The 18,894-nt window shown below is 47.9% G+C and overlaps 1 protein-coding gene across 1 annotated transcript; it reads left to right on the forward strand.

Moving 5' to 3' along the window:
- Nucleotides 1–4,652: 4,652 nt before the first annotated feature.
- LOC131443984 (bone morphogenetic protein receptor type-2-like) lies at nucleotides 4,653–18,817 on the forward strand. Its single transcript, XM_058614095.1, has 19 exons — nucleotides 4,653–4,865; nucleotides 5,591–5,700; nucleotides 5,951–6,136; nucleotides 6,220–6,420; nucleotides 6,489–6,596; nucleotides 6,737–6,828; nucleotides 6,920–7,135; nucleotides 8,495–8,609; nucleotides 9,358–9,518; nucleotides 9,608–9,755; nucleotides 9,858–9,994; nucleotides 10,937–11,061; nucleotides 14,332–14,509; nucleotides 15,731–15,824; nucleotides 15,894–15,973; nucleotides 16,052–16,171; nucleotides 16,256–16,423; nucleotides 16,502–17,603; nucleotides 17,875–18,817. The coding sequence occupies exons 2-19, from the start codon at nucleotides 5,643–5,645 to the stop codon at nucleotides 18,111–18,113; spliced, it is 3,528 nt and encodes a 1,175-aa protein (XP_058470078.1). The 5' UTR covers nucleotides 4,653–4,865; nucleotides 5,591–5,642; the 3' UTR covers nucleotides 18,114–18,817.
- Nucleotides 18,818–18,894: the final 77 nt, after the last annotated feature.

The raw sequence follows: 18,894 nt of genomic DNA on the forward strand, positions 1-18,894 counted from the left end.
ACAGGTCCCCATAATGTGAGTGTGTGAACAGGTTTAGGTCCCACAACATTAGTACTACCTGGAAACACACACACAAACACACACACAAACACACACACAGACTCGCTGACTCTGATTGGTTCAATGAGATGAACGCAGGTCACATGTCTCAGATCAACAGCTACACACACACCAACTGTGTTCCTGTTCACACACACACACACACACACACACACACAAACCCTTCTCCAGAGGTCAGAGGTCGGCTCAGGTCAGCGCTGGTCCAGGTGTACTGGGGGGACGGGTCTCTAGCGACGGCACAGGACAGGAGGACATGTTGACCCACCACCACACTCACAGATTTGGGTTTGGAAATGAACCAGGACTGGACATCATCCAGAGGCTCTGTCCAGAAATAGACGGTGTGGACAGAAGACAGATGTTAGCAGGTGTCTTCAAGCGTTAGCAGGTGTCTTCAGGCGTTAACAGATGTCTTCAAGCGTTAGCAGGTGTCTTCAGGCGTTGGCAGGTGTCTTCAGGTGTTGTAGGTGTCTTCAAGTGTTAGCAGGTGTCTTCAGACATTAGCAGGTGTCTTCAGGCGTTAGCAGGTGTCTTCAAGCGTTAACAGATGTCTTCAAGCGTTAGCAGGTGTCTTCAGGCGTTAGCAGGTGTCTTCAAGCTTTAGCAGGTGTCTTCAGGCGTTAGCAGGTGTCTTCAGACGTTAGTAGGTGTCTTCAGGCGTTAGCAGGTGTCTTCAAGCGTTAGCGGGTGTCTTCAGGTGTTGTAGGTGTCCTCTCTTGGACATTACCCTCCACAGTGAGCTGGGCCTGGGTCCAGGTCTCTCCACACTGGTTCCAGGCCTGGCAGCTGGACGTCCCTGTGTCCTCGGGGAAAAGCTCCTGGATCAGCAGGGGGCAGCAGTTCTTCTCCCTGAACAGACTCTGTCACCTCCAGACCATCATGGAGCCAGAGCAGCTGAGGAGGACGACCTGAGGACCACAGTGACACCATCAGCTGGAGTTCATCAATGCGGAGAATAACTAGTTAATGGTTAGAAATAACTAGTGATAATGAGCAGAAACTCAGAAGAAGAACCATACAAAGTTTAATGAGTGACAGGAGACGACACACGTCTTTGTTTAGAATGGAAACATCATGTCTATACTGTGTATATTCTGTCTAGTCTTAGTGTTCATATCTTTATGATAACTTAACTTATATTTAACATTTAAGCATTTAGCATACGCTTTAATCCAAAGAGAGGAATAAGCTCCATAGAAGAAGTCTTTGAAAGAACAGTGGACTGATAGAGGGTGAGAGTGCAGAAGGAGATGGTGCAGGGGAGGGCCTAAAGTGCAGGGGCGGGGCTAAGGTAAGTGCTAGGACAGAAGATACTCTTGGAAGAGCTGGGTTTTCAAGAGCTTCTTACAGACAGACAGACGGGGACGTCCTGTGCCCTGATATCACTCAGTAGATCGTTCCACCGGCATGGAACCACAAATTCCACAGTCCAGAGTCTGGATTGTCCTGTGTGTCTCTGATGTTGGCGCCACCAGACCATAATCCTCTGGTGAACAGAGTCACCAAGGGGTAACATGAGCCTTTAGGAGAGCAGACCCATGAAGACCTGTGTAGGCCAGAGGGGGGACATGAAGACCAAGCATGCCGCCATGTTCTGGACCATCTGTAGTGGTTTCACAGCACAGGTCGGGAGGCCTGTTAGCAGGGCATTAGCAGGTGTTAGCAGGGCGTTAGCAGTACATTGCAGTAGTCAGGGCGGGAGATGACCAGAGTCTGTAGGAGCTGGAGTCTGTTGAGTTTGGTACGCTCTGATTTTTCTTATATTAAACAGAACAAAGCGACAGAAGCAACACGATCTGTAAAAGTCAACAGGTCATCAGTCAGAATGAGCCAGAGATAGAGAGTGGATATGAATGCAGATGTTCTGATGTATCGTTGGCTCGGCTGAGAAGAGCAGCAGTTCAGGTCTGGAGCGGTTTACCTGGAGGGAGAGAGACCGTGTTGTGGTCAGGTGACACATACAGCTGAGTATCATCAGCATAGCAGTGATATGAGAAGCCATGTGAGCGGGTGAACATGGCAAAGAGGAGAGGCCCCGGCACTGAGCCTTGGGGCACCCCTGTGGCAAGGCTGTGTGACCGAGCCAGGACACAGTGAACGTTCGCCCAGTGAGGTAGTACTGGAACCAGGAGTGATGCCCATGAGTACTGAGGACTGAGCTTCTGTCACAGACACCGGAGCCGGATCAGTGGACACATTTGAAGCTAGACTGGTTCAGGTCAAGGAGGTGATTCCAGGAGAGGAACTCAGAGATCACTGAACACCGAGTGAGGGACGGTTTATTACCTGAAGCGTGTTTGAACGCAGAGGAAATGTAGCTGATGTCAGTGACGCACTGATCACATGTGACTGTCGGAGGAGGGAGGAGCTTCAGTTGGGGTTTAGTACGACGACTAAGTAAGGAGTTCAGAAGCCTCGCTCTCTGAGACGCTCTGCCAACAAGGTGAGGCTCTTTACTGGAGGAGCAGTGAACTGACTGCACACACACACACACACACACACACACACACGCACGCACACGCATACACACAGGAAATGAAGCATTAGTAAATTTGTCCTCATCTCGTCTTCACCATCTCTCTGGTGGTTTCACAGGAAATACCACTGCACACACACAGAGACACACACTCACTCTCCCACACCATGACCTCTGACCCTGCAGTCGGCCTGCACCAACACAACACCTCAAGTTACACATTAATCAACAGTTAGTCTAGCCTAGCCTAGCACTGCCTAGCCTACATATCCACCAGGGGGCGTCTCTGCTGGTGTGTGTGTGTGTGTGTGTGTGTGTGTGTGTGGTAAACAGGCTTTGGTCTGTGTACATATCAGACATGCCACAGAGGACGGACACACACACACACACACTTTGAAGAGATGGAAAAGGAAATCCCGACTCCTTATAAGGACAGAGAATCATTTCCCTCTCCCACACACACACACACACACACACACACACACCAAACCTCAGAGATAAAAGCAGTGATTGTAGCTGCTGCTCCTCTGCTGCCTCGTGTGGTCACTGTGTGTCACTGACGAATGTCGACATTAAATATTTTAAACGCTTAAGTGACAAAATCAGACATTAGAACTTAGTGAGTTTGTTATGGACATCGTGTGGCTAACAGCTATGCTAACAGCTGGGAGATGAATGAGTCATTAACAGAACTCTGAACTGTCCCTTTAAGGACAAAGGACAGTTTCCTCTTTGCTGCTGATGTGAAAACAGCTGTGAAACATCTGGAGGAGACAGAGACAGAAACCATGTCCTTGTTGGGTGTGTGTGTGTGTGTGTGCTGCGTTCACTGGACCAGCGTGTTTTGTCTTTATATGGTTTTGGTTTTCCAGCTCTCATATTTGTTTAACTCTCCTCCAAGCCGACGCCCCCCCCCCCCCCCCCACACACACACACACACACACTGTCCCTCCTGAGTGTTTTCACATCAGTTTGTTTCTGAGAAACAAAAAAGACAGAAATTATTTTAACAAACACACTCACACATTTATGATTTATGAGGACACAGAGTGTGTGTGTGTGTGCGTGTCTCGTTGCTGCCCTCTGCTGGACATGTCAGTGGTGACTGTGACTTACTTATATTTCAGGTTGTATGAGAGACTTAGTTTACTGTGCTGTGAGCGCCCCCTGCTGCACCGTCCACAGAGACAATCAGGGCTTTTGACATCACACACACACACACACACACACACACACTACTGCCTCCATCACTGAGTTCAAATGTCTGATTTTGTCTCTTCAGTGTTGACTCCCGTCCTTCAGCCAGGTCACCATGGCAACGGCAACAGACAACACTGAGGAGAGCAGGTGAGAGCGGTCAGGACACAGACGACCCCCTACAGGCTGAAGGTGGTCACTACCTGTCGTCCCTCTGTGATCTCCTGGTCAAGAGGGATGTCCTCAAACTGCAGGCCGGACCTAGACCCAGACCCAGACCTCCTCACGACCCTGACACACACACACAGTGACCTCTGACCTTTAACTTCTAATGACATCATCATGAGTTACAGATGGACGAGTCGGGACTAGTAATAATAATAATAGTAATAATAATGTTAATAATAATAATGATAATAGTAATTGTAATGATAATGATAACAATAATAATAATTACATAACTGATAACTGATGATAATAATAATAATAATAATAATAATCAGGAGAAATACTGTAGTTCTCTTTTCAGCCTCCAGGGGCAGTGGTGCAGGAGGTCTGCTCTTCTATGAGACCGTCAGTCCAGGTGTAAGCTGCTGCTTTTCTCCGGGTCTCACTCTCGCACTCTTGCACTCCCGCACTAATTTACACACACACACGCACATGCTGCTGCTGCTGCTGCTGAATCCCAGACAGGAAGTGAAGCACAGACATTTCAAAATAAAGCAGGACAGCGAAGATAAAAGCCCAAACATTTACAAAAAGATTTGATGCTTTTTAACAAACATGTGACGTCATGAAAACATGAAATTGAACTGAATAAATAACTCAAATACAAACATTAGACTTCAATGAAAAAAAAGAAGACACATGATGGGCTTTTATTTTGAAGGAGCTAGCAGGAAGTTGATCTGGATAGAGTCTTTTACTTTGACAGTCTGGATGTGTCCGCAGTCCAGAAGAAACGCAGCTTCATCTCTGCGCACTTTCTCAACCTGAACCACGAACCTGAGTCCTGATCCGACAGAGAGCCGAGTCCGGACCGAGTCCGGACCGAGAAGAACCGAGCCAGTGCAGAGACCCGGACAGACAAATACCTTCATCTTCATCAAGACCCGCAGATTCTTCATCACCGGTATGAACCCACCGTGTGTGTATGTGCGCGCGCGTCTGTATGTCTGTGCGTGCGTCTGCGAGTGTGTGTGTGTGCGCGCGCGCCACTCCCTGTCCTCTTGCACCTACAGGTGATTGACAGGGAGGATCATGAAGGTCACAGAGTCAGTGACGTCACAACACTGTTGTACACGTCATAATATTCATAACACTGTAATATTATTATTATAATAATGAGTGAGTGAGTGAGTGGTCAGATGACACTCAAAGCTGCTTTACACTGTTTTGCCATTCATCCATTCACTCACACTTTCATACAGTGCATCTTCTATCACTCATCATTCACTCAGTCATCAGGAACAGTGTGGGGTTCAGGGTTCAAGGACACATCAGCATGTAGACCAGAACTAATCAAATTCACAACCTCCCTCTACCACTGAGCTGTGAGTGAGTGAGTGACTGTTTCAGTCAGTTTGTGACAGAAGTCACAGGACCTGGACCTGGACCTGGTTTGAGTCCTTAGTCCTGATGGTTCTGGATCTGTGCTCTGACATGAGACTCAGGCTTTGCTCTGTCCTGGTCCTGGACACACTGAGACCCTGTCTTCCTCAGGTCCAGTCACATGGTTTCCACAGATGTTCATGGATGATAGGAACGTCTTGTCCTCCCGTCCTCTCCTGTCCTCCTGTGATCTCCTGTCCTCATGTGATCTCCTGTATGTGTGTGTGTGTGTGTGTGTGTTGACAGGAGGAGCAGATCCGTAATGTCGTCCAGTGTTTGACGCTGAGGTGGATCCAACATGGCTGCTGCTGCGTTCACAGTGTCTCTGTGTGTCCTGCTGCTGTCTGCTGTGAGCGGTCAGTCATGTAGCTTAATGCTAACACACACACACACACACACAGTCTGTCGCCGACCAGTCTGTGTTTTCTTTTTCTGTTCTGATGTTGCTGATAACACACACACACACACGCACGCACACACACACACACACACACACACACACACACTGTGTAATGTGTGTGTGTGCATTAGACTCCTCCTGACTCCTAAACTGGGCGGGGGGGCATTCCTTTTTGTGTGTGTGTGTGTGTGTGTGTGGGTGTGCAGGCCTCCAGTCCGACGACAGAGAGTGTGCGTTCACTGACCTGCAGGGGGCGGAGCCTTACAGTGGAGCAGACCATGCTGTGCGTGGAGAGGTGCGAGACAATGGTACGGTCCGCTGCAGCCGCGGCTCTCGCTGCTACGGCGTGTGGGAGAAACGAGGCGACGGCAGAATGCAGCTGGTCAAACAAGGTGAGACGACACCTGTGAGGAGGCGTGGCCACTGACAGAGGGGGCGTGGCAGCTGTCTCAGGTCTGTGATGTCATTCCTCCAGGGTGTTGGATCCACGTCGGCGACGAGCAGGAGTGTCTTGGCGACCGTTGCCTGGTGACGGCGACGCCCTCACAGATCCAAAATGGCAGCTATCGTTTCTGCTGCTGCAGTCGAGATCTTTGCAATGCCGACTTCACCGAGGCCCCGCCCACACCCGATACTCCCGCCCTCAGACTCATGAAGGGGGGCGGCACACAGACAGGTGAGGTCACACTGTGTGTGTGTGTGTTATGTCACAGCTGTGTAAACGATGACATCATCATCCCACAGATCAACAGCAGCTCAAGAGGGAGGAGACGGCGCTCATCGCCCTGGTAACTGTCGCCATCACAGCTGTTCTCATTATAGCACTGTTTCTGGGATATCGCATGATGAGAGGTACACACACACACACACACACACACACACAGAGGGGAACTTTTAACATAGCTACATTTAATGATATTTTAAAAAGCCTGAACTAACCCTTTAACACATTACACTGTGTGTGTGTGTGTGTGTGTGTGTGTGTGTTAAAGGTAAACACAAACCCTCTCTCTCTGCTCTGGACGTCATGGAAACAGCAAACACTGACTCGTCCTTCGACCTGGACAATCTGAAACTGCTGGAGGTAAATCTGACCTCTGACCTCTGTGATGATCCGCGGTTGAACATGAAGTTGGTGTACTGTCCCTTTAAGTGTCACTTGTGTTCTCTGGCAGCTGATTGGTCGAGGTCGTTACGGCGCAGTGTTCCGTGGTGACCTGAGCGGCCGCTGCGTGGCCGTCAAACTCTTCAGCGCCACCAACAGGCAGAACTTCACCAACGAGTGTTTGATCTACAGCCTCCCTCTGCTGCAGCACGACAACATCGCCCGCTTCCTCACCGCGGACCACAGGAGCACGGAGCCGCTCATCGTCATGGAGAACTACCCTCATGTAGGCCAGGCCCCGCCCCCTCTCACTCACTGCACCTTCACAGTAAAGCACAGAATTAAAGACGGAGTTTGGCTTTTTGCAGAGAAGGAAGGGGCGGGGCCTAAAGTGACCTGCACGTGTAAACACAAATGATTGCGTCTTTATCTACGTCACATGATCGCGTCTTTATCTGCGTCACATGATTTCGTCTTTATCTGCGTCACATGATCGCGTCTTTATCTGCGTCACATGATCGCGTCTTTATCTACGTCACATGACCACGTCTTTATCACATGATCGCGTCTTTATCTGCGTCACATGATCGCGTCTTTATCTACGTCACATGACCACGTCTTTATCAAATGATCGCGTCTTTATCTGCGTCACATGATCGCGTCTTTATCTATGTCACATGACCACGTCTTTATCACATGATCGCGTCTTTATCTGCGTCACATGATCGCGTCTTTATCTACGTCACATGACCACGTCTTTATCACATGATCGCGTCTTTATCTGCGTCACATGATCGCGTCTTTATCTACGTCACATGACCACGTCTTTATCACATGATCGCGTCTTTATCTGCGTCACATGATCGCGTCTTTATCTACGTCACATGATCGCGTCTTTATCTGCGTCACATGATCGCGTCTTTATCTACGTCACATGACCACGTCTTTGTCCACGTCACATGACCGCGTCTTTGTCACATGATCGTGTCTTTATCTGCGTCACATGATCGCGTCTTTATCTACGTCACATGATCGCGTCTTTATCTGCGTCACATGATCGCGTCTTTATCTGCGTCACATGATTTCGTCTTTATCTACGTGACATGATCACGTCTCACATGACCGTGTCCTGTTCTCGGCAGCAGGGGGCGCTCACAGCTCAGTCAGTGTGTATGTTAGTCCAGGGCAGAACCAAACACTGATTGGATCTCAGTCTTGTTATTGTGTTTAAAAAAGACGGCGCCGGGACTCCTGCTTCCTGTCTGCACGCACACACACCCACACGCGCACACACACACACACACACACACACTCAGTCCTCTGTAGTGATCTGAGTGATATCTGAGGAATTTACTGTAAATGACTTCCCCACACACACACAATACAAAGTTAGGATCCTGGACACGTTACCACAATTGTTCTCCATAAAGCAACAACTACCTCACTTAACTTTAACAATCAGAGGAGGAGGAGGAGGAGAGGAGAGGAGAGGAGAGGAGAGGAGAGACTCCAGGTACACTGTAAAACATGGCACAACAGGTCTTGGACATAACACACACACACACACACACACACACACACAAACTTTCTCTCTTTCTACTTCAAAGGGTTTTCTTGTCATGTTACTCTCTGTTTCCCCCCTCAGGGCAGTCTGTGTCAGTACCTGTCTCTGCACACGGTGGACTGGTGGACGTGTCTCAGGATGTGTCTCGGTGTCACCAGAGGATTATCCTTCCTCCACACTGAGCTGTGTAGGGCAGGTACACACACACATGCACGCAGACACACATAGAGCTCCCCCTTGTGGAGACACAGCAAAGAAAAGCAAGAAACATTCATTACATAAAATGTAACTTGAAGGGGCGTGGCCTACATCATTATTGATGACTATGTTGTGTCTGTCCTGTGATTGGCTGAGTGAGGTCACATGGTGTGCGTCTGTCCTGTGATTGGCTGAGTGATGTCACATGGTGTGCGTCTGTCCTGTGATTGGCTGAGTGAGGTCACATGGTGTGCGTCTGTCCTGTGATTGGCTGAGTGATGTCACATGGTGTGCGTCTGTCCTGTGATTGGCTGAGTGATGTCACATGGTGTGCGTCTGTCCTGTGATTGGCTGAGTGATGTCACATGGTGTGCGACTGTCCTGTGATTGGCTGAGTGATGTCACATGGTGTGCGTCTGTCCTGTGATTGGCTGAGTGATGTCACATGGTGTGCGTCTGTCCTGTGATTGGCTGAGTGAGGTCACATGGTGTGCGACTGTCCTGTGATTGGCTGAGTGAGGTCACATGGTGTGCGACTGTCCTGTGATTGGCTGAGTGATGTCACATGGTGTGCGACTGTCCTGTGATTGGCTGAGTGAGGTCACATGGTGTGCGTCTGTCCTGTGATTGGCTGAGTGATGTCACATGGTGTGCGTCTGTCCTGTGATTGGCTGAGTGATGTCACATGGTGTGCGACTGTCCTGTGATTGGCTGAGTGATGTCACATGGTGTGCGTCTGTCCTCAGACCAGTACAAACCGGCTGTGGCTCACAGAGACGTGACGAGCAGGAACATCCTGGTTCGGTCAGATCTTACCTGTGTCCTCGCAGACTTCGGCCTCTCCATGAAACTGACAGGAACCAGGAGCAGTCGCCATGGAGATGATGACACCATGGCGATATCTGAGGTCATGTGATGACAATGATGATGATGAAGGTATCTGAGGAAGGGATGGCAGGATGTGGAACGGCGTTCACTGTGTGTGTGTGTGTTTAGGTGGGGACAGTGCGGTACATGGCGCCCGAGGTTCTGGGCGGAGCTTTGAACCTCAGAGACTGTGAGTCTGCGCTGAAGCAGGTCGACGTTTACGCTCTGGCTTTGATTTACTGGGAGAGTTTCAGGAGGTGCAGGGACCTGTTTCCAGGTAACTCACACACACACACACACACACACACACACACACTTGCACACACAGGCGCAAAAAGATCTTCTCTGTGTGTGTGTGTGTGTGTGTGTGTGTGTTCAGGTGAATCTGTCCCAGAATTCCAGCTGGCGTTCCAGGTCGAGGTCGGGAATCATCCGAGCTTTGAAGAAATGCAGATTCTCGTCCTGAGAGAAAAACACAGACCAAAGTTTCCTGAAGTTTGGAAGGAAAACAGTTCAGTGAGTGACACAACAGACACACACAACACAACAACAGACACACACGACACAACAACAGACACACACGACGCAACAACAGACACACACGACGCAATAACAGACACACACACGACACAACAACAGACACACACGACGCAACAACAGACACACACGACGCAATAACAGACACACACACGACACAACAACAGACACACACGACACAACAACAGACACACACGACGCAATAACAGACACACACACACAACACAACAACAGACACACACGACGCAATAACAGACACACACACGACACAACAACAGACACACACGACACAACAACAGACACACACACGACACAACATCAGACACACACACGACACAACAACAGACACACACATGACACAACAACAGACACACACATGACACAACAACAGACACACACACGACATAACAACAACAGACACACACAACACAACAACAGACACACAACACAACAACAGACACACACGACACAACAACAGACACACACGACACAACAACAGACACACACACACGACACAACAACAGACACACACGACACAACAACAGACACACACACGACACAACAACAGACACACACACGACACAACATCAGACACACACACTACACAACAACAGACACACACATGACACAACAACAGACACACACATGACACAACAACAGACACACACACAACACAACAACAGACACACACATGACACAACAGACACAACACAACAACAGACACACACAACACAACAACAACAGACACGCACGACACAACAACAGACACACACACAACACCAGACACACACACACAACAACAGACACAACACAACAACAGACACACACAACACAACAACAACAGACACACACACACAACAACAGACACACACAACACAACAACAACAGACACACCTGTGTGTGTGTGTGTGTGTGTTACAGCTGCTTCATTCACTGAAGGAGACGATGGAAGATTGTTGGGATCAAGACGCTGAAGCTCGACTCTCTGCTCAGTGTGCAGAGGAGAGACTGTGTGACCTGCTGACTGCACACACACACAACCACAGGTACACACACACACACACACACAGTAGCATACTGCAGTACATGTGCAGCCGTTCTTTCTTATTTTCGTTCACTGTAAGAGCTAAGGACAGAATGAGCTCTTACAAACAAATACACCATCTTTTTTTTTATTTAGAATGTTTTATTCTTGGATAATATTTTGCAGTCAACATTTATTAGGCTTATGGGTCTATAGTTAGCTGAGTCCGTTCAATCCTTGTCTTTTTTCGGTATTAACGATATAATGGCCTCATTAAAACTTTCTGGGAGTGAACCATATTGAAACGCTTCTTGAAAAACCTCTGTGAGAAACGGACAAGGAATGTCAACATATTTCTTATAGTACTCCACTGGGAAGCCATCCACACCAGGCGACTTCCTGGTTTTCATACCCTTAATTGCAGTTCTAACTTCAGCTTCTGTTATGGGAGTATCCAAACTATCCTGTTCCTCTGAGGAAAGCTGTGGTAACTCCACCTTTTGGAAGAAGGAGTTCAAGTCTTCGTTTCTAGCCGAACATGTGGACGTATACAGATCTTCATAAAACTTTTTGAAAACAATACATTATTGAAAATAATATATTTCATGTAGCTCAAATTTTGGTTGAGAGATTTTCCTGAAACCTTCTTCATCATATTGTTCAGCTAGATGCTTCTCTAATTTACCTATTTCCTCTTCTAATTGTTGTACTTTTTTCTTATTGTCCTTTTTCTTCCATGAGCTATAAGCTATACATTTCCCCCTGATAAACGCCCTGAGCGCATCCCCACCAAGTTTTGCAGCAAATTGTTCACCCTGTAATAGACCCGTATTTAGTCTCCATCTTCCAACCTGACCTTTATCAGAACACAAATCTATATGTAATTCAGCAGGTGCATGGTCTGTAATCGCTATAACTCCTATATTGCAGTCTATCACCAAATCAACAAGTGAGCTAGCAACCAGAAAAGAATCTATTCCTGAATAAGATCTGTGAGAATGAGAATAAAATGTGTATTCCCGTTCTTTCTGATTTATGAGTCTCCAGATATCTATCAAGCCCAGTTCTTCCCGTAGAATATCTAATGTTGCTCTGTCTTTGGGGGATGTACCTATTCTGATTTTGCTGCGATCCATATGATCATCTAATGTTTGATTAAAATCTCCCCCCAAGATAATCTGACCATCTACATTTTCTATTATTTTATTGACCTCATGAAAAAAGGATGTTTTCTTTGTTTGGAGCATATAAGTTGCAAAGTACCATTTTAACTCCATTAATAAGTGCTTCCACAACTAAAATTCGTCCATTAGAGTCTTTAAATTTATTTGACACAACAAAATTCAACTTTTTGTTGACAAGGATAACAGTAATATAACAATCCCACAGCTCTTGCTTGATACTGAATTATGAAAAACACGGCCAACCCAATCCCGTTTCATTTTTATAGCTTCATCTTGGTCTCTGCAGTGCGTCTCCTGAATATATGCAATATCTGTGCCTTTAGATTTAAGATAGGTGAGTATTTTTTACGTTTAATTGGTGTACTGCAGCCATTAATGTTCCATGTTACTATATTGATATGTCCACTACCCATTGCTTCCAAAGAGTATATACACCTGCCTCCTTTTACCCTCATCCATACATCTGCCCCTCACTCCTTCAATACCCATTAATGCCTTAGTCCTGCCATCATGGAAATAATAATAAAAACACCTCCCATACACAATACAAAATAACAATAACTCAATAAACAGGTCCTGTAGACGGTTCCTCCTACTCCTCTCGCCAACCGTCCGGTTACAGCAGTGCCCCGATAGTCCGCGTCCCCGCCATATCTTCAAAATAAAGTTTCACTCTCCCATATGTTCATATCACAGTCAGTCGTTCTCCGTGTTTTGGATATTTTCCCAAACAAAGGTCTCAGCCTTCTTCGGGTCGGTAAAGCTCAGTCTCTCCCCCTTCTATGTAAACCTCAGGATTGCCAGGTGTGCCAGCGTGTGTTTCACCTGCTTATCCCACAGAGCCTTCATTATTGGGGAGAACTGCCTTCGCTGATCGGCGCGCTCCTTGGTCATATCTTCGTAGATGCAGTCCTCCCATCGTATCCCTCTCTCTTTTTTCGCAGCCATCAAAACTTTCTGGCGGGTCATGTAACGTAGAAATACCACCAGTATCACCCGCGGTGGATTATTATTACCTGGCCGTGGCCCCCCACTTCTGTGGCTCCTCTCGATCTCATACTCAGCCCCCTGTAGTCCCAATCCTTCGTTCAGTATCTCATTCATTGTATTCCCCGTTTTTTTTCCTTCTTTCAGTCCAATCAGCCTAATGTTTTTGCGTCTCCCTCGATTTTCCTGATCATCAACACGACTACATAATTGCTCCACTTTCTGTCGTAGCATTTTGTTTTTATTAGCCATGCTGGCTGTGCTATCCTCCATGTCACCGATGCGACTTTCCACCTCTTCAAGACGAGTTTGCAAAGCACTCACATTATTTTTGAGCTCTGTTGTGTCCGACTTGATTGTCGATACATCACTCGCCACTTTATTCAGAGTTGTGTTCATCTTAGCAATTTCCGCGAAGATATCCCCCATGTTGTTTCCCTGGCTCCTTAGCTTCCATGGTAGCTGAGATCTTCAAGCGTGTTTGTACCCTTCGATTCCCTTGATTCATTGTACCGCAGACCTTATGACTCCGTGTAACTTTGGGTTGTGTGGGAGCACCGACTGTTTACGACATTAGCTATACTTTCACGGAGAGTTTACTTAGTTTAATTGTTATTAATTGTTGGCGAAGGACGGGAGAACATCTAAGGCGCTGCCATTTCCCAGGTCTCCCTCACGTGACTCACAAATACACAATCTTAACCTTTTAACTTAACATCGCCACACATACACATGTACGCGCTGCAGAGGCTAACATTAGCTTGACCAGCATGTTGAAAATAAACACTTTCTCACAGTAAGTCCGCTAAACTCAAACAAAACAAAAGTAAAACAAAGTAAAACCCATTTTTACAACATACCTTGTTCCCAGTTCTAACCACGTGCTTCACACGTGCAGGGAAATCCTTCCATTGTAGAGCTTTGTTGAACTCTGGCCGTCCCGTGTTATCGTCTGCTCCGTGCGTGATCAATTCATTTGTTCGATGCACAACCTCTACTTCCGGCCCGAGAGCACCAAAATAAAAGCATGTAATAAAAAGGCAGAAACAACTAATAAAAGCATACAGGTAGCAATAATCTGTTTTGAGAGTTACTTACATCTCTCCCTCTCTCTCTCTCAGGAATCAGTCTCATGGGCAGTGGTCTCCTCAGGTTGGCTCCTCCTCCCCCTACATTGAGGATGTGCAGGTGGGCGTGGTTAAGAATCTCCAGTCAGATGCATCAGCTGTTGTCAGGACGACCAGTGAAGGAAGTGAAAAGAACACAAACGCCATCAACTATGAGCGACAGCAGGCTAAGGTAAACATCGCAAGTAACCCGAACCCGCAGGCGTCACAGATGTCACGGGGGTTTACATCGCGGCCGTTTACGTCACAGATGTTGCGGGCTTTTACGTTGCAGGCGTACATTGCAGGTGTACATCGCAGGCGTTTACATTGCAGGCATACATCGCGGGCGTTTACGTCACAGATGTCACGGGGGTTTACATCGTGGGCGTTTACATCGTGGGCGTTTACCTCGTGGGCGTTTACATCGTGGGCGTTTACCTCGTGGGCGTTTACGTCACAGATGTCACGGGCCTCGTCACAGATGTCACGGGGGTTTACATCGCGGCCGTTTACGTCACAGATGTTGCGGGCATTTACGTTGCAGGCGTACATCGCAGGCGTTTACATTGCGGGCATACATCGCGGGCGTTTACGTCACAGATGTCACGGAGGTTTACACCGTGGGCGTTTACATCGTGGGCGTTTACATCGTGGGCGTTTACCTCGTGGGCGTTTACGTCACAGATGTCACGGGCCTCGTCACAGATGTCACGGGGGTTTACATCGCTGGCGTTTAAGGTAAACATCGCTAGTAACCCGAACCCGTTTATGACACAGGTGTTTTTACGTCACAGGGATTTGCTCTGCGGGCGTTTACGTCACAGATGTCACAGGGGTTTACATCGTGGGCATTTACGTCACAGATGTCGCGGGCGTTTACATCGTGGGCGTTTACATCGTGGGCGTTTACGTTGCGGGCATACATCTTGGGCGTTTACGTCACAGATGTCACGGGGGTTTACATCGCGGGCGTTTACGTCGTGGGCGTTTACGTCACAGATGTCATGGGCCTTTACGTCACAGATGTCACGGGTGTTTACATCGCGGGCATTTAAGGTAAACATCGCTAGTAACCCGGACCCGTTTACGACACAGGTGTTTTTACGTCACAGGGATTTGCGCTGCGGGCGTTTACGTCACAGATGTCACGGGGGTTTACATCGCGGGCGTTTACGTCACAGATGTCGCGGGCGTTTACATCGTGGGCGTTTACGTTGCGGGCGTACATCGTGGGCGTTTACGTCACAGATGTCACGGGCCTCGTCACAGATGTCACGGGCGTTTACCTCGTGGGCGTTTACGTCACAGATGTCGCGGGTGTTTGCGTCACAGATGTCGCTGGCGTTTACGTTACGGGCGTGAAAACTCCATTGACAGCATCACTCTCTCCCTCTCTTTCTCTCACTGTCAGAGTCAAGCTCGCTCATCCACTTCAGACGGCGGTGCCTCAAACAGGGCGGCCATGACGCCTGCCAGCCTCATCACTATCTGTGAATCTGAACACAGTGAGTTACCACACAAAAGCTAACCAGCTAACATGCTGATAACTGATAACCGTCCCTACTGTCCTACAGGTGGCGCTGTGTCAAGTGTCCCAGTCTGTCTGCAGCTGACAGAAGAAGACCTAGGGGCCACCAAGCTGGACCTCAAACAGGTCCCTCTCATAATCTCATACTCTCATAATCTCATACTCTCTCTCTCTATACCCCTTTAATACCACGTGTATTTGCAGGTGGATAAAAATTCGAGAGAAAACTCTGATGAAATCCTGATGGAACTTTCACAGAAACACTTAAGCTCTCAGCCACAGACCACTCTGCTATCCCAGCATGCACTGCTGCTCACTGACAAGGTACGACTGTGACGCTGCGCACACACACACACACACACACACACACACACTTACACTCCTCTTCTGCTCCTGTGTTTCCACTAGGTAAACAGTCCTAGATCAGCTCCTCATCGTGACCTGGGAGGAGCTGGTCCCACTGAGACTCCTCCCCCTCCATGCTCCGCCCACCCTCTCTGCAAACAGCAGAATTTGCCTGTGAGACCGAGCAGCCTTCAGCTCGTCCTGAAAGACAAGGACAAGAGCCACAGACAGGTACACTTTAAAGACACGCCGTTAGCATTTAACACTGTTAGCGTGTTAGCTTAAGCTCAACAGCAGCATGTGTTTCAGGTGGAAACAGGCGTCGCTAAGATGAACACACTCACGGTGGTCGCGGCTGCAGCGCCACACGTGGTCACCGCAGTGAACTACAACACTGGCAACAACGCTCACTGCACAACAGCGAGCGCCCACAGCTACAGCGCCGGCGCCCCCACGCTGGTGACCAATGGAATGACAGGCGGAGGAAGGACAAATCCAGCAGGACCGCAGCTGGACGAGGAGGAGACACCGACCAAAGATGACGGACGTGTCAACTTCAGTCCCGATGAACACGAGCCACTGCTGAGGAGTCCAGAGCTCCTCCCACACCGTCAGCCACGAGCAGGAAACATCCTGTCGGGACGAGGCTCCAATTCCAACAATAACAACAACAGAGGAGCGCTGGGGTCAGAGGTCACGGTCAAAGTTCTGGTTCCAGAACAGATGTTGAACTCCAGCCGTTCCCAAACTCCAGAGGCTTCTGTGGTCCACGTCCCTGAGGTCCTCGGGTCTGAGTCAACAAAAGCACCAGAGAGGCTTCGTCCAGACGCCTCAGGAGCCCAAGAGCTTCAAGATGTTCTCGAACCCAGCTTGACCCAAGAAGGTCCAGCTGCACGAGCGCCAGCCTCAGATCCAGAAGCCTCTGATCCAGAAGCCTCAGATCCAGCAGCCTCAGCTCCAGCAGCCTCAGCTCCAGCAGCCTCAGCTCCAGCAGCCTCAGCTCCTGCAGCCTCAGATCCTGCAGCCTCAGCTCCAGAAGCCTCAGCTCCAGCAGCCTCAGATCCAGCAGCCTCAAATCCTGCAGCCTCAGATCCAGAAGCCTCAGATTCAGAAGCCTCAGATCCAGAAGCCTCAGTTCCAGAAGCCTCAGTTCCAGAAGCCTCAGATCCAGAGGCCTCAGTTCCAGAAGCCTCAGATCCAGAGGCCTCAGTTCCAGAAGCCTCAGATCCAGAGGCCTCAGTTCCAGAAGCTTCTTCTCAACGGGATCCACACCCAGAAGATCCAGCTCCTCAACCTGAAGGTTCAGAAACCAGCATCAGTGAAGAAGCTGCAGTTCAGGTGGAACCAAGGAGAACCAGGCGGCCGGAGCGTCCGTGTTCTCTGGACCTGTCCTCATGCTGCCTCCCTTCAGGTCAGTCCACTTCACGACCTTCATCTGTCACTCACATATGTTGTTGTAACGTCTCTTTTTTTCATCAGTAAACTTTCAGAGCATAAACACAGATGAACGTATGAATATTCATATAAATTATAAATGTAAATATTAATGAGCATGTTTCCTGAAGCTGAAGAAATAAATCTGATCCTGTTTCCTACAAAACTTTAAATCAACTCCTACTGCTCCTCCTCTTGCTCTTGCTCCTGCTCTTGCTCTTGCTCCTCCTCTTGCTCCTCCTCCTCAGATGGCGACAGTCTCAGCTCCTCAGGTGAGAAAATCAAACGTCGAGTAAAAACTCCGCACACTCTGAAAAAGTGGCGTCCGGCCTCCTGGGTGGTTTCCACGGAAACGACCCTTGACCCAGACTTTGAGTTCGACGTTAACCTCCCAAACATCGTCCAATCAAAATCCAGCATGGCTGTGTTTTTGGTTGGGGGAGGAGCCAAGGCGACCTCTGACCCTGATGTGATGACCTGTTTCTAGCTAACACTAAGGCAAACCAAACTTTTAGCTTTAGTTAATAAACATGCTACTATTGTGTAGCATCTATTAAAGTAGCTGCTGATGAAATCAGATGATCATGTCTGATGTTTAGATAATTCAGCTCGATGCTAACAGCTGTAGCAGTTCATGGTTCCAGCTCTGGTTTAATGGGGTCAAAGGTCAAATATTTTATGCACTTTTTTATATAGAAGTGTGTGTATTGAATGTGTGAGTTTTTTTTATGTTAAATCTTCATGACGCCCCCTGCTGCTCACACCAGGAACTGATGTAAGTGAAGGACAGAGGAAGTCGAGAAGAAGATGAATGAGTGAAAAAAGGTGAAGGAGGGAAACAGCTGTTTATAATTCATTCTAAATCAGTATTAAAGAAACCTTTTTTATATTTTTATGTTATTTCAAAATTGTATGCATCAGTAGAAGAATACGTAGCTGTTTATTAAGATGATTAAAATGTTTCAATCACACGTTTATGAACAGTCAAACATTTAAAGTTGTTCACACTCATTAATGTTTCATAATCATTGTTTTCTGTTTGTTTTACTAAAGAAAATATCAACAACAAAGCTAAAGTTGTGTGTGTGTGTGTGTGTGTGTGTGTACAGCATATACACACACACACACACAGCATGTTGTACTGACACACATTCTCATTTGTTCATTAAAAAATTTGATGTTCTCTCTGGACTTTGGTGTGTGTGAGTGAGTGTGTTACAGACGTGTGTCACAGTGAGATAAAGACATGAACATGTTCTGAATGTAAT

Source organism: Solea solea, chromosome 2 (assembly GCF_958295425.1).
Source record: "Solea solea chromosome 2, fSolSol10.1, whole genome shotgun sequence".
NCBI lineage: Eukaryota > Metazoa > Chordata > Actinopteri > Pleuronectiformes > Soleidae > Solea > Solea solea.

Excerpts from the sequence above, each read along its gene's own strand:
- LOC131443984 (XM_058614095.1), top strand. The coding sequence starts at position 5,643 with ATGGCTGCTGCTGCGTTCACAGTGTCTCTGTGTGTCCTGCTGCTGTCT. Across the intron at positions 8,610-9,357 it reads CACTGAGCTGTGTAGGGCAG|ACCAGTACAAACCGGCTGTG; the intron begins GTACACACACAC and ends GTCTGTCCTCAG. Across the intron at positions 14,510-15,730 it reads ATGAGCGACAGCAGGCTAAG|AGTCAAGCTCGCTCATCCAC; the intron begins GTAAACATCGCA and ends TCTCACTGTCAG.